Raw genomic sequence first — 16,091 nt, 5'->3', positions numbered from 1 at the left:
TAGAGTGATTTTCATTTCTGATTGATGAACAAGTAATCATGTGAACTGCAACTTTCTGCTGAGGTTTCTACTGTTTTCTTATTAACCCATTATTGTGAGTAGACGTCTACACATTTCTATTGGGCCCTTCATGAATGTCACAACTAGTACCACCTATGACTTTATTCCTTTAATCTTACTAAAGTAACTGCACTGATAAAGTTTTAAAAATATTTTTGTTTTTTTTTTAGTTTTAAACTAATTGCTGTGTGATTCATAAAGTTAGGAAAACTAAATAGTGGATTTCTTTTGACCAAGTCCTCAATTATTTGAGTTTTGCCAGTAATAAATCAGTTGATATCTGTATATACTATGTTTTCTTTGGTAGTCCTACAATACTCCAGTTAGTCTGTCTAGCCTAGCACTTAACTAATTATCCTAAAAATAGCATTTATCATGCTTCAAATTCCTTTACTCAAAAGAGGTAACTTTGTTTCTTCTTAGTATCCCCAGGGCAGAAGAAGACAATGACTGTGCAAAATATGTGTAAACCAGGCAATTAATGTTTGTTGAACCTGATTTCCAGTTGAACTTTAATTTTGCATCCATACAAAATGTTATTGACATGTCAAGGCAAAGACTTTTCATAGAATAACCAGTTTTCTCAGCAGCTCTGATGAACAGGTAACATAGAAGTCCCACATGCTTTTTATATTCCAAGTGCCAAAACTAAATGAGCTAATCATGATGCCATTCAAGGAGGTATTTCTGTAGGACAAAGTAAGGCATTATGGCAATGCTAAAAATGCATTCCCAAATACTCTATTTTAAAATGACTTATATCAAGAAGAAAACAAAAATGAACATTTTTGCCTTTTTAGAATTTTTTCCCTCTGATTCTGAACCTATTTTGATAAAAAGCCCTCAAAGTGTCACCTTGATTTTGACTATTTTATTTTTGCTGAGAAATGAACTTTTTCAACTATGTTAGATTACCAGAAATGAGAATATCAAACAGTAACCGGAGCCCCTTAGTAGGGAAGTATAATTATCATATTGGCATCATAAATCATTTGCTTCTCAGTACTATATTAGGTCATAAGAGCAACAGCTGCAGCTTTGTTCTACCTAGATGATGTTTCAATAAAGCCATTTCTGTTTTATTCACTTTAATCTACAGTTTCTCCTTTGCGTTGACATTAACTAGTGAATCTATTAGTTTCCATTACCAGCAGAATAACTGAAACTATAAATAGTTCTGTATTTTCTCTCTCAAATCCTGTCAAGTTGCATAGATGCCTTTAATTTGATAGAACATCTGGGTAATACATCTGCCTTCTTCTCTGTGTTTAGGCAAAATTTGTACTTTCTTAAGCTTATCCTTTCTTTTAAAAGAAAAAATCACTGATAGCAGCACTGTCCCATCTGCTGACCCCAGGAACATAATGGATAAACTGAGCATCTATTTATAAAGGAATACAGATAAGATGCAAAATCAAGTCATTCCATCAGATTGATGGTAATCATTTAAAAAAATACCTGCAATATTATGTTTCATTGATTTGCTAGTTCTGCTAGAAAAAAAAGAAAAAGAATCATAAGTACCACAGATATAATTTATTCGATACTATCTATCTTACTTCTGTGAAAAGGTTAGGTCTTTTCTTTTTGCTCTAAACCAAACTACAAAACACCAGTTGATAACCGATCCTCATAGCCGCTAGTCTAAACATATATTTTGACAACTTTTAAAGGTGATCTGCAAGCATGTAATTATGTTGGACAACTCTTGTTCTGATGTTGAAATAGCCAGGTTTATTCCAGTTCCCTGAGTGTAACAGACTGTGTGGTACTTGCTGTCACCCACCAGAGTTCTCAGGAGCAGGCACCTTATTTTGGCTCAGGTCTCAGCTCTGCAAGCCTTGTTTGGCTCCCCTCATCTATTTCTTGTTTCTGCTTTGGTTCACTGTGATGAACTCAGTTTTTCAGAAGCATTAGAATCATTTGTTTGTGTCCTTTTCTACTGGCATTTTCTTGCAATCCATAGGATTACAATTCATAGGATTATAGTGGGCAAGATTCTGAGTGAACCTAAAATCTAATCCCGATATTGGGGTAGTGAAGTGCCAAAGCTAAGTAACTTAATTGTTGACTGATAGTTTGGTTTTGTTAAACACTTAGAGATCTCTTAGTGACCCTCACCTATGCATACCCAGCTGTCCTTTGGGCCATTGAAGGAAATTTTTCTGGTTCTGTAGGAACCTAACCATTTTGTTCATAAAATCCTCTAATGGATTTTTTTAAATCAATATGCAATTAAAAGTCACTACATTTCATAACATTAAAAGTAATTTAACATAACTTAATGCTTATTACATGCTCAGTCTCCCTAGTTGTGATAAACAAAAACCTTTATAGCTAGTTTCTTGAAATTAGGATCCAGTTGAGTACCACATGTAGCTAGTGGTTGTTGTGATATTGTGATTTGTAATAAGAAGTATATATTTACTTTTCCTTGGTTCTTGGCACAGAACTCCTTTTTTTTTTTTTTTTTTTTTAATTTTTTGGGCATGCTATGCAGCATGTGGGATCTTATTTCCCTAATCAGGGATTGAATCCTCATCCCCTGCATTAGAAGCACAGTGTCTTAACCACTGGACCACCAGGGAAGTCCGAAGGGCAACTTATTTATTTATTTACACTTATTTATTTTTGACCATACCTTGTGGCTTGTGGGATTTTAGTTCCCTGACCAGGGATGGAAGCAGTGAGAGCCTGGAACCCAAACCACTAGACTCTGGGGAATTCCCATGGAGCTCCTTTTTAAAAAACACTTGGATAACTCTATGGCTGATTCATATCAATGTATGACAAAACCCACTGAAATGTTGTGAAGTAATTAGCCTCCAACTAATAAAAAAAATAAAAAATTAAAAATTAAAAAATAAAAAACACTTGGAATTTCCTAAGTGATGAGAGGGATAAAGATGCCTTTTATTATGTTTAATGAGGTGCTCTGATAGCCCCTAGGTAACCAAAGGAGTGGGGAGCTGAACACCTGGGCAACCCACTAAACCCACTAAGTGATTTGAGGATAGAAATTTTCAGTTACACCTCCCTGGCCCCTGGGTAGGGGAGAGGACAAGTTTAATCAGTTGCCAACGGCCACCGATCATCAGTCAATCATGCCTCTGTAATGAAGCCTCTATTGGGCTTGCCTTATGGCTCAGATGGTAAAGAATCTGCCTGCAATGTGGGGGAAGGTTCGATCCCTGAGTTGGGAAGATCCTCTGGAGAAGGGAAAGGCTACCCACTCCAGTATTCTGGCCTGGAGAATTCCATGGACTGTATAGTCCGTAGGTTCGCAGAGTCGAAAACAACTGAGTGACTTTCATGTATACATGTATAAAACCCCAAAAGGACCAGATTTGGAGATCTTCAGATTGGGGAACACGTGGAGATGTGGGGAGAGCGGTGTCCCTGGGAAGGTGTGGCAGCTCTGCCCCTGTCCCCACACACCGTTCCCCTGGACCTCTTCATATGGCTGTGCATCTCTATCCTTTATCACATCCTTTGTAACACACTGGGAAGTGTTAGGAAATGGGTCTCTGAATTTTGTGAGCCACTCTTAACAAATTAATTGAACCTGAGCAGAGGGTGGTGGGAACCTCTGATTTGTATAGCTGGTTAGTCGGAAGCACAGGTGGCAACCTAGACGTCAATTGGCATCTGAAATGGGGGCGGTCTTGAGGCCGTACGTACCCTGTGCAATCTGATGCTACGTTCAGGTAGATCATGTCAGAACTGAATTAATTGTTTGGTGTCATGGGAAAAAACACACACTGGAGTTCTGTTCCTTAGGGTTCTTTATTTTTATTTATTTATTTATTTTTAATTGAAGGATAATTTCTTCACAATATTGTATTGGTTTTTGCCATATATCAACATGAATCAGCCATAGGTATACGTGTGTCCCTGTCTCACCTCCCAGCTCATCCTACCCCTCTAGGTTGTCACAGAACACTGTTTGAAGCTCCTTAGGGTTCTTCAAATCTCTAATACTCTACATATTTCATGTCATTGATTTGTTGAAGAGGCTGGATCTGTTGATACATGAGATTATTTTAAATGCTTAATAATATTTAAGATGATTTATGTTAGTTTATTTAACTAAGAATGTTTTCCTACATGGCCAAAATTGCAGTATCACACTTATTGATATTAATATAAACCAACATTTAATCAATATTCAAATTTTCCGGATTTTGTTTGGAAGTGTTTCATATCTGGATTGTTTAAAGCAGGATCCAACCCAGAACCACACACTTCAGATGATTGTTTGTTCTCTTAATGTGGTTTAATCTGGAACAGTCTCTTTTATTCACATCGGGAACTTGTTTACAAGAGGAGACTAGTGTCTCGCAGAATGCCCACTCTCTGGGCTTCTTTATCTTTCTAACACTGTGCTGTCTAGTGTAGTAACCACTGGTCCCATGAAGTTTCTGAGATTTTGAAATGTGGCTAGTTCACACTGAGATGTTGTGAGTATAAGACTAATACCCACAAATGTAAAATATTTAATAATTTTCATATTGAATATACACATTGAAATGATAATCTAGGTATATCAAGTTAAATCTTATTGCTAAAAATAATTTTACCTATTTATTTTTCTTAATGTAGCTACTAGAACATTTTGTTTGGCTCCCAGTATATTTCTATTAGATATGCTTTTCAGCCGATTTTGAAATTACTACCCTAAAATGATTTCACGTCAGTTTCCTGAGACATAGTAGAGGAAAAAAGGACATCAATAGGCTAAAGTGTTCCTGAACTGGAATTGTATAACATTTAGTTGCTGTGTCCTTACATGTAGAAGCTAAATGATTTTCCATGGTAGATCTAGCCCAGAGCATTTTAAGACCTAATATCCTATAAACATGGCATTGTCCAATAGATGAAACAGCTGCTGAAGATTTTGAGTGTCCTGGTACCTGAAAGCATTAAATAATGTCAATTTGTGAGTGTGCCACAGGCACAGTAGTTAATCTGATGCTGCTGACTTAAAAGCAAAAAAAAAAAAAAAAAAAAGGGAGTCAGTGAAAGTTCATGCTCATTTCTTTTTCTGTTTGTTTCTTTTCAGCCTTGGAAAACCTTGGACAGACAACTGCCTCTGGTTCTGGATCATTGAAAAGTCAGCAGGACTTCCGAACCCCGGAATTTGTGAGTACAACTCGATCTTAAATTTGCATCAGTTACCTAGAGAAAGAGGGTTTGTTTGTTTTAAACTGAGTTCTTGCTCTCAGGGGCTCTAGCGCTGGCACAGGTCTGGCTGGTACGAATGTGTGTGCAAAGCCCTGGTCCTCTGGGGCGCAGGTTCCTGAAGTAGTGTCTTTGCATCATGCACTGTAAGCGCGCTCTTCACACTGCTTGTAATCACGAATGAGAACGCTGCGGTAAAATAGCATCATGCTTCTAAAACTCCCCCTTTATTCACTGACACCCTTACTACAGTTTCTGCTGTCCGTAACCCTGGAAACCAATCTCCCCTGAGCACATCCAGGACATTGACCGGTCTGTTTCATGTTTCATTCTGGAGTTTTCAGTCACACAACCTATATGGATACGTCTTGTAGGGCTAGGAGTATTCTATCGGTTGTTTCTGTTAAGAAGGGGACTAAATGCTCTCACTAAATTGGACTCATTAAAAATTAGCCATGGTTCCTACCCTCAAGGAATGAAAAATCTTATTAGACGCTACTGTGATTGTATTAATGTCTTGTTTAAAGAAAATTAAGCACAAAGGACGCCTGGTGCAGAATGTCCTTGCTGACTGGGTTTTATATTGGGCTCTTTGAAGAGGGGGATGGGAAGAAGTGTTTCTCTGACTCATGTACCATGTTATTGCACCAGATGTGTGAGGAGAGCATGCCAGGATGCACTTAGATTTACTTTTTGCCTACTGCTGCAAATGGCTTGTCCACCACATCAGCAGTGGAGAAATCTGTTTTTCAAATTTATTTTCAAAATACAATATATAATCACCTCTCCAGTAATTGGCAGAGCACAGTTATTATGGATAGTGACAAAAAAACCAAAAAAAACCCCACCCCACCTCATTATGTGGTTTCCTTCTTCTCATTGATTCTTTAAGGATCACCCCCGCCGTTCAGCCAAGAGTAAGGAAACTAGTCAGGGCTCTGGACTGAAAAGGGATCGCACATGAAACTCTTTTCATGGTGCCATTTTATTTCAAAGTGTGAGACTCCTGTGGTGTACTAGCAGATTGCCTACTGTGAAAATCACTTGGATATAATAGAAAGACATCGTATTCAATGACTTCCCTATTATATTCAGCGAGATTTTCAGCGAAGCAGAATTGTGACTGCTCACCAATATTCCCGCGTCTTAAAGTAGCAGAGCAGTTTTTGGTTTTTCCCATTTCTGCTATCACGGCCCCAAAGGACAGCTGACACAGGTTTTTTTTCATGTTTGAGTATGATACTGGCGCAGACTCATGGAGCTGGCCCTTTTCTGTTCTGTTATTTTCTTAACTGCTTTTTACTGATCATCTTTAAGCAACATGTGAGCAGCTCTAAAAAGAGCTGGGTGCAGTAAGATGTCAGTATGCTTGGTAAACACACACATTGTCCACACCAATTCCCCGTGTGAAAATAAAACAGATTTCAGTATGTAATAATGACGTTTGAAACTGGCATGCCTCAGCAGTGTCTTTGCTACAGTCTACTGGGAATTACGCTGATAATCTTCTTCCATCTTCAGTGCTAACCCACCACTTTTCCCTTATCAAAATGGGAAGACTGGTGAGACTAGGATGGAATGACCAGGGCTGGAACCCAAGGATCATAGGCTATGCTTCCTTTTGGGGACCCTTGTCTTAAAAATGAGTCTTAGGGGAAAAAAAAAAAAAAGAGAGTCAGGATACCCACGCTGAAAGGAGATTTTTAGGTTAAGTCTCCATATTTTTGTTTTCACCGTCATGCCTCAAGAATATCTAGAGTCATTTCTGTAGACCACTTGATGGTCCTGAAATTGTTAATCACAGTTTCCTTACTTGAGTGGCTGATATCAGATCTCTATGTCCTGGCTAGTATCTTTCTCTAATTGTGTGTTCATATTGTGTTCAGGGAGGAATCTGATTTTCTTACACTATATAGACTTTCACACTTACTTCTGCTTTATTGACTATGCCAAAGTCTTTGACTGTGTAGATCACAGCAAACTGTGGAAAATTCTTCAAGAGATGGGAATACCAGACCACCTGACCTGCCTCTTGAGAAATCCGTATACAAGTCAGGAAGCAAGTTAGAACTAAACATGGAACAACAGACTGGTTCCAAATCAGGAAAGGAGTTCATCAAGGCTGTATGTTGTCATTCTGCTTATTTAGTTTATATGCAGAGTACATCATGAGAAATGCTGGGTTTGAGGAAGCACAAGCTGGAATCAAGATTGCTGGGAGAAATATCAATAACCTCAGATATGCAGATGACACCACCCTTATGGCAGAAAGTGAAGAAGAACTAAAGAGTCTCTTGATGAAAGTGAAAGAGGAGAGGGAAAAAATGGGCTTAAAGCTCAACATTCAGAAAATTAAGATCATGGCATCCGGTCCCATCACTTCATGGCAAATAGATGGGGAAACAGTGACAGACTTAATTTTCTTGGGCTTCAAAATCACTGCAGATGGTGACTGCAGCCGTGAGATTAATAAGACGCTTGCTCCTTGGAAGAAAAGTTATGACCAGCCTAGATAGCATATTAAAAAGCAGAGACATTACTTTTCCAACAAAGGTTCGTCTAGTCAAAGCTATGGTTTTTCCAGTAGCCATGTATGGATGTGAGAATTGGACTATAAAGAAAGCTGAGCGCCAAAAAATTGATGCTTTTGAACTGTGGTGTTGGAGAAGACTCTTGGGCGTTCCTTGGACTGCAAGGAGATCCAACCAGTCTATCCTAAAGGAAATTAATCCTGAATATTCATTGGAAGGACTGATGTTGAAGCTGAAACTCCAATGATGCAATGAAACTCCAATGATGCAATGAAACTCCACCTGATGCAAAGAACTGTCTCATTGGAAAAGACCCTGATGCTGGGAGGGATTGGGGGCAGGAGGAGAAGGGGACGACAGAGGATGCGATGGTTGGATGGCATCATCAACTTGATGGACATGGGTTTGAATAAGCTCTGGGAGTTGGTGATGGACAGGGAGGCCTGGCGTGCTGCAGTCCATGGGGTCACAAAGAGTCCACCACGACTGAGTGACTGAACTGAACTGAACTGATAGACTTTCCCATGTCTGATGCTCATTGCCTGCTGCATCTTTGTGTAGCATGTGTATAGCTGTTTGTGTTTTCTCCTCAGCATCAGTCTAGCCCATGTTCTCCTAGTTCCACGGTAAACATCTATTCCCCAAACTGTGGTCTCCATGGTAAACAAATAGGAGGTGTAGAAGCCACCTTGAGAATAGGGTTCTCAGGGGAACCCGGTGTGATATTTAAGGGAAGCCTCTTTTGTAGGCAGAAAGGTACAGCATCAGTAAGAATGGGTGGCTCCTGTTGGGTAGGGAGGCGGATTGGGCAGATGCCAGGACAAAGTCAGGTAAGTTGACCCAAACCAAAATCTTAAATTAGGACAGGGACAACAGTGGGAGCAAAATGAGCCCAAAGACAAAGCAAAACTGAAAGCAGAAAAGACAGAGTAGAATAAAAGGAACTGAAGAATCCGTATTCTGTTCTTCTCTGGGTGGCATTTTGGAAGGTCCAGCCGCAGTTTGCTGAGTTGAACTGAAATAAAGCAATTTACTCAGGCCTTATCCTCAAATAGTTCAGATTTTAGAAGGCTTCAGAGCCCAGTGTTTTTATACAATGGGGTGTATTTATATCATTTGACCAAGAGGGAGCACAGAGTTCTTAGCGCTATTACTTGGTTTCCTTCAGCTGTTGTCTTTCTTTCATTTGAAACAAGGCCTGAGAACAGTGCTCCTTGGGGCATGATAAGTAGATTAAAGGTTTCCTTCCCAGCCCAGGTGTCTGTAATGTGACTAGTCCAACAAAGTACCATTGTATAGTCTATGTAAATTGTGGGTAGGAAATTCTCGTGAACAGAGAGCATTTCCTGTGCATGCAGACAACGGCCACCTTGTCGTGCTGTGATCTTGCGATCACGTGTTGTCTCGTGATCTCGTGGTGCTCGTCCCTATCTCCCCCTCCACCCTGCAGGGTGACGTGGGTGAGGTTAGCCCATCCATGCTCACAAGTTAAGGGGTAAGTGGAGATGTGGACCCTGGTGCATGAGTTGTTGCCACCCCAAACTTGTGAGGACCTGGGAACATGTTGAAACTGGACATCGAGCCGCTCTGAGGGGAGATGCATGTGTGGGTGAGGGTCAAAGAGAAAGAGACTTGGCTCAGGACTAACCTTGCAGAGAGTCCCTTGGTGCTCTCACTGTGGTGGAAAACCCCCGCAGTTGTGGTTTGGTTTTTTGTTCAAGCACAATGAAAATCTGCATTATGACTGCTTTGTTAACGTAATATTTTATCCCAAAGATTTTCCCATTCTGTTTTTCCCCAGTTTTCATGGCGGTATAATTGACATGTAACACAGTGCACATTTGAGCCGTACAGATCTATGCTGGTTTTCTGTCTCTGACATTGATATCTTCGCTGACATTTTCTGTTCCCTGTGTCAAAAAACTATAATTCATCACATTAGAATTTTCAGAGCAGATTCAAGAGGACTCTCATTGAGCAAATGGTGGCATGGTTGGATGCTCTGTGACCATGTGATTGGTGACTATCATTTTGGGACCTGGACTCTGAAAGTAGATGGGGTGCAAGGTAACAGGTATCAGACTCTGAGGAAGGGGATCAACCAAAGTGAGGCCGGGAACTGGGTACCAGAGGCCCAGATAAATGTGTAGAGTTCAAACTGAGAAGTGGAGACTACAGCACTAGGCAGTCTGGTTAGAACCAAGGATGGGGAATTATTCACATGGTGATGGAGCAGACAAAGGTGGCCCTGCAGAGTGGCAGCACAGACCTGGGGTATCCCAGGCTCCGACTAGTGTTCCCAATCCCAGATGTAGTTAAGAGCAAAGGCGATACGATGTGTCAGTGCACGGTTGCAGCAGGCATGACTGCCCAGCAGACCCCAGTTTGATTCCAAACCCCAAGCAGTAGGAAAAAACCTGGGGGTTGTGGGCTTATAGGCGGAAAGTTTGGGTAGTGGTCAAGGCTCCTTGTAGAAACCCTGCCTCTGTTGGCACTAACCCAGGAACTCACATGGGCCTGATTGCTTGGGTATACATGGGGTGAAGGATAGGGTATGTGGAGGAATTCTTATCTAGCAGCAAGCTGGATAGAAACCAGGCTGCGGTCAACATGGAAGGACATGGAATGAAATAACAGGACTAAAAAATTACATTTTAAGATTTAAGTCTTGAGAATAAGAGCCTCTGGTTTTTTCAAGTTTTTCAAATTTTTCAAGTTTCAAATAGTTCAGATTTTTCTAGAACTTGAAATTTATGTCTGACTCTCTGGACTTTTTAGAGACAGGGCTTCCCTGATAGCTCAGCTGGTAAAGAATCTGCCTGCAGTGCGGGAGACCTGGGTTCAATCCCTGGGTTGGGAAGATCCCCTGAAGAAGGGAAAGGTCACCCACTCCAGTGTTCTAGCCTGGAGAATTCCATGGGTTATATAGTTCATGGAGTTGCAGAAAGTCAGACACAACTGAACAACTTTCACTTTCAGGCTTCTTATCATCCCTTGTCTCATGTCAATTGATGATGTTTCCCTTTGTTTAGCTTCTTTCAGATTTGGTGTAAGTAACATCAAAAAGTTTAGACTGGTAAAAGAGTATAGGATTATAACAGGATAAATCAGGGAAGATGATGAGAAACCACAGAAACTGGAAAAGACAAAGAGACTCAAAAAGATTAAAGTGGAGCAGATATGTTCCCTTAGTTCAGCTCTCATGATTATGCAGAGAGAAGGATGTGGGAAGAGTACTTATGCCATTTGGAATTCTGTTTAACTGCGTTCTCTTTTTGAGAGAGGGTACTACCACTTGGGCTCCCCTGGAGGCTCAGTGGTTAAATAATCCACCTGCAATGCAGGAGAAACAGGTTCGATCCCTGGGTTGGGAAGATTCCCTTGAGAAGGAAATGGCAACCCACTCTAGCATTCTTGCCTGGAGAATTCCATGGACAGAGGAGCCTGATGGGCTACAGTCCATGGAGTTGCAAAGATTCGACCATGACTGAGTGTGTATGCACTGCTTAACAGAAAATACAGTTGATTTCCTGAAATTCAAATTTGATTGCTTTTAACTAGATGAAGATAGATGTGACCCTGAAGAAAGAGTTAAGATATTAACTCATTAAACAAATATTTATTTGATATCTACTATTTTAAGGACCATGGTGGCCAAACAGAAAACATCCTGCATGTGTGGAGCCTGCATTTTGGTAGTGCAAGTATAAAACACAAAATAAATAAAATATATAGCATGTCCCATGATACTAAGTCATTCAGAGAAGGAAGGATTATTTGTGTGTGTTGTGGGGGGAGTTGGTTATGGTTTTCAGCAAGGTGTACAAGCATATCTCACTGAGAAGGTGTTGAGTGGAAAGGCCTGGAGCAGGGGTGTTGGAGCAGACTCTTTGGAAATCTAGATGAAGAACATTCCAGGCAGACAGAAGAACATGAACACAGGAGTTTGTGGCATGTTTGAGGAAACGGAAGGAGGCCAGTGTGACTGGAGTAGAGTGAAGGGTGGTGAGAAGAGTAGCTAGTGGGGATTTTACAGCTGATTGTAAACACTGTGGTTTTACTCTGAGTTGGCAACTTATTTGAGGATGTTCTCTGAAAAGAAAAAAAAAATGCACAACCTAACTGTTGAGGGTTATGTTTTATTCAGTGAACTTTCTTAAGACTTCAAGCCCAGGAGACAGCAACACAAATAACTCTCAGATACTGCTCCAAAGAGGCAAGGGGGCAAGCAAAGAGATACAGAAGATTTTGCAACAAAAGACCAAGTGGTCAGTCTTAGTGAGAAAATACCAGACATCTGAAATTAACGAATTTAGTGCTTTTCTATGTAAGAGAAGGTAAGAGTCTGGGCTCACTGAATTTACCCCTTTGATATGCACCTTAGCCCCCTGGGGCCAGCATCCTCTGTTTTCTCATCTTGCGTCTCCTCAGGTACACCGCCGGGGGTATCTGCAGCAGCTGACTGTCCGATGGGCTTGGCAGTGGGCAGTTTGGCTCCATCCCGGGTTCCCTCAGGGCTGACTGTCCAGGAGACTGCCATGTGATGTAACATCCTGTGTTTACTGATATGGCAGACAACATTTGAGTTCTCAGGGGTAACCCTTGGGCGGGCTTCCCTGGTGAATCAGACAGGAGTGAGGAGGGAGAATTTCTGGAATGATGACCTTGAGAGGGCAAGAAGGGGAGGTGGGGTGGGGGTCCCCCCATAGCTGTAGAGACGGCTCATTCTTAGGGACAGGAGGGAGGCCAGCCTGTTGGGGCCCAGGTGGAACAGTTCAGTAGATTTACTAGTAGGAGCTTGTTGAAGTTTTTACTTGATTGCTTCCCATTTACCAATGAAATGGGAAACAAAGCCTAGCTAGGGTTGAGGAGGAAGAGATGAAGAGCCTGGAGAGAGAGAAGTTATGAGACAGTCATCCGAGAGTGAATGCACTAGGTAATGGAACATGATTGCCTAGCAGCCCTAAGAGCCCACTTGAGGTCAGTTGTTTTTCCTGTTCAAGTCCAGCTTGGGGGGAGCAGGTGCGGAGTAGGTAGAATTTGATTTAACTCATTTGGGGGTCAGCTCAGCAAAGCAAGACAAGCATGAGAGAGTTGCAGGGTCTTTGTAACAGTAGAGGACCACAGACATGAGGAAGAAGAGACAGCAGGATCAATAGATTTAGCCTGTAGTGGGGTTTGGTAATTTTTGGAATTTGTGGTATAGAAGAGCGTGAACTGGAAAGATAGGAGGCTGGAGTTGTAGAGTCAGATGTATATAATTGAAGGAGAAGTTCCAGGAAGTGGTACAGAGCAGGTCTGGGCTATGAGCTCGGGAATGCAAGGCTGAGGAAGGGTGAAGCTACAGGGAAAGGGTGTGGGAAGGATTACATTTGTGGATTGAGGAATCCCCAAGAATTATGTCAGGAGTAGTGTGTGGGAGAAGTAACAGTGAGCCAGGGCTTAAGTCTCCAAGGAATAAGGGGCAGTGACTCTAGAATCAGTAGATGGCTACAAAAGGAGATCACTGGAGAGGCTGAGGAAAATCTGGAGAGTGGCCAGAGGGAAGCTAAGAAACAGATGAAGTGGTGAGTAGTTTTAGGTGTCGCGTAGGGGTCGTCATCTCAGGATTTCTCAACCTGTACCACTGTACACTTTGGTCTGGATTTCTCTTTGTTGTGGAGGCTGTCCTGTGCATTACAGAATGTTTAGCAGCATCCCTGGCCTCTACCCACAAGATGCACAGGACCCTCTCCCCAGCCAAATAGCTCCAGAAATTGCCCAGTGTCCCCTGGAGACATAACTGTCCCCATTTGAGAGCCACTGAGTGAAATGAATACTGAAAAGGCATTGAGGTCACTGGTGTCCTCAGATCGAGCTGTTCCTCGGGAGCCTGGAGATGCTCCTATAATCCATGTTATGGTGGATTATGGAATGAGAAGGAGAAAAGGTAGAAAATACTGAGCTCTCTTTCAAAGAAGGGGTTTTTGACTGAAGGGCCCAGAGCACTAGAAGAGAATATGAAGGCGAGGGATTTTTTTTTTTCTGTCAAACGGAGAAACTTGAACAAGCTTTAATGTTGATAGGAAGGATCCACGTGAGAGGAACTGTTGACTCTAGAGGAAAGCGCGACTTTGAAAATGGCCATGGGATGGTCTGTAGATGTGGAGGAGTCAGCATTCGGGAGGAAGAGCAGCGTCTCCTGAGGCACAGGTGCGGTGGGCTGGTGCTGTTGGTTTGCAGCTTTGACGGAGAGAAGCTGAGGGAGTTCCCGTCTGAATGCTTCAGTTCTCAGCTGCTGAGAGTGGAAAGGACGCCAGGTGTGAGGAGTCAGCATTTTGAAGTACTTGTGGAGAACTGGGGACCAAGCTGACCCGGAGAAAGTGGGAAAAGGTGCTAGGCTTTCTGAAGGCCCATGTGGGGCCGAGGACCCTGAATTTGTGATGACGCCAAGCTGCCCTGCGGCGGCGCCTCTCCAGCATCACTCAGACGCCGAGAAAGCGCGTAGCCAGCTTTAGCCAGAGTCGATGCTGTGTTCAGTGACCTTGATGGAAAGAGTTCCGGTAAGAGTGTTCCTGAAAGGATGACCTGCTTATGGAACCTTAAGAAAGAAGGAAGAAAAAGAGGATCAGCAGATTAGTAAGGAAAAGTCATGGGACCTCTGTGGTCACTGTGAAATGAGAAGAGGTTGTTGTCTTCAGAAGGAGGGTCTTTGAGTAGGTGACTTTGGAACAGAAAATGTTTCATGTGATGACAAGGTCCAGGGTGGGAACTTGGCAGTTAATACCTGAAAGGGAGAAGGACGTTGGAGATGAGGAGTCCAGTTACTGAGAGGCCGCTGTGCACTGGTCCTATCTGTGGATACAGATGTTCTTCTGGTCTGATGGGGGACCTGGACAGAGAGGGACAGTGTGAGCTGGGGCCAGATTTGCACTGAACTAGAAGCAGCAGCTGAGAAGTAGGGGATGCCAGGCTCTAGGAAAGCCTGGGCGTATGCCTGGGGGTATATTCCACTTGCATGGACCTAAAAGGGACTGTTTTTTCCCCCAAGAACACTGGAGAGTGATGATCTGGAAGTGGCACAGAGAACCAGGATACTGTCAGTCTTTCTGTCCCTGAGGTGTGAATGCTGTGAGGGAAAAATCAGAGCCAGTACCCATGCGTCTGCAGAGTTTTGTTTCCATGTTTTTATTCAAAATGGTTGGTCAAGTTTTGCTTCAAAGTAGACTCAAGGATCCATTTTCATCTTTGTTTCCTGCACTCTCCCCCCAAATCCAGACTTCATTTTGTTTTTTTCTGGTCTAAATGACCCTGAGGGCAACTGAGTTGGTGCTGGGTCTTTTGAGAGAAAATAAGGTTTATTTTATGGTCAATCCAAGGTCTGCCTTGGAAATCCCGAGAAACCCAACTTAAGTCCCAAAGACTGCCTCAGACTCCAAGATCTTCAGGATTGAGAAGACTGGGAATAAAGCTTCCATTCAAGTATTTCTATTCTCTTGTGCCTTCTACAAGTAAAGAAATAGAGTGGCTTTGCCTTGTAGCTTTATGGCACTAAGTTCATTAAACTAAAGGAGGAAAAAAAAAAGCACAACTGAAAAAGCGTTTCTCCAAAGGAAACATACACAGATGGTCAAAAATCACATGAAAAGATGTTCAATAGCACTAATTCTTAGAGAAATGCAAATCGAGACTACAGTGAAGTATCACGCCATGCAGGTCAGAATGGCCGTCACTGAAAAGTCTACAGACAGTAAATGCTGAAGAGGGTGTGGAGAAAAAGGAAGCTTCCTACACTGTTGTTGGGAATGTAAATTGATACCGCCATTATGGAGAATGGTATGGAGGGTTCCTTAAAAAACTAAACATAGAGCTACCATATGATCCAGCAATCCTACTCCTGGGCATATATCCAGGAAAAAACCATAAGTTGAAAACATGCATGTACCCCAGTGTTTATTGTAACACTGTTTACAATAGCCAGGACATGGGAGCAACTTGAATGTTCATTGACCGAGGAATGAATAAAGGAGATGTGGTACATATATACAGTGGAATATCAGCCATAAAAAAAGAATGAAATAATGCCATTTGCAACAATATGGATGGACCTAGAGATTATCATTCTAAGTGAAGTAAGTCAGAGAAAGATAAATATCTTATGATATCACTTATATGTGGAATCTAATAAAAAAAATAATACAAATGGACTTATTTACAAAACAGAAACAGACTCACATATATTGAAAACAAATTTATGGTTACTAAAGAAGGCAATGGCACCCCACTCCAGTACTCTTGCCTGGGAAATCCCATGGACCTAGGAGCCTGTTAGGCTGCAGT

The 16,091-nt window shown here is 41.9% G+C and overlaps 1 protein-coding gene across 2 annotated transcripts in view; it reads left to right on the top strand.

The window, feature by feature from the left end:
• The window catches only part of ANO6 (anoctamin 6), a 230,399-nt gene that overhangs the window by 96,439 nt on the left and 117,869 nt on the right, over positions 1-16,091 (top strand). For both annotated transcript variants that reach the window (XM_065934572.1, XM_065934571.1), the window contains one exon: positions 5,123-5,202. In XM_065934572.1, coding sequence (XP_065790644.1) covers positions 5,123-5,202 — 80 coding nt within the window. The remainder of the gene's footprint in view (positions 1-5,122; positions 5,203-16,091) is intronic.

The sequence above is a fragment of the Muntiacus reevesi genome, chromosome 4 (assembly GCF_963930625.1).
Source record: "Muntiacus reevesi chromosome 4, mMunRee1.1, whole genome shotgun sequence".
Classification (NCBI taxonomy): Eukaryota; Metazoa; Chordata; class Mammalia; order Artiodactyla; family Cervidae; genus Muntiacus; species Muntiacus reevesi.
The sequence above is the reverse complement of the archived record's forward strand: the minus strand, read 5'-3'. Positions and strand labels throughout refer to the sequence as shown.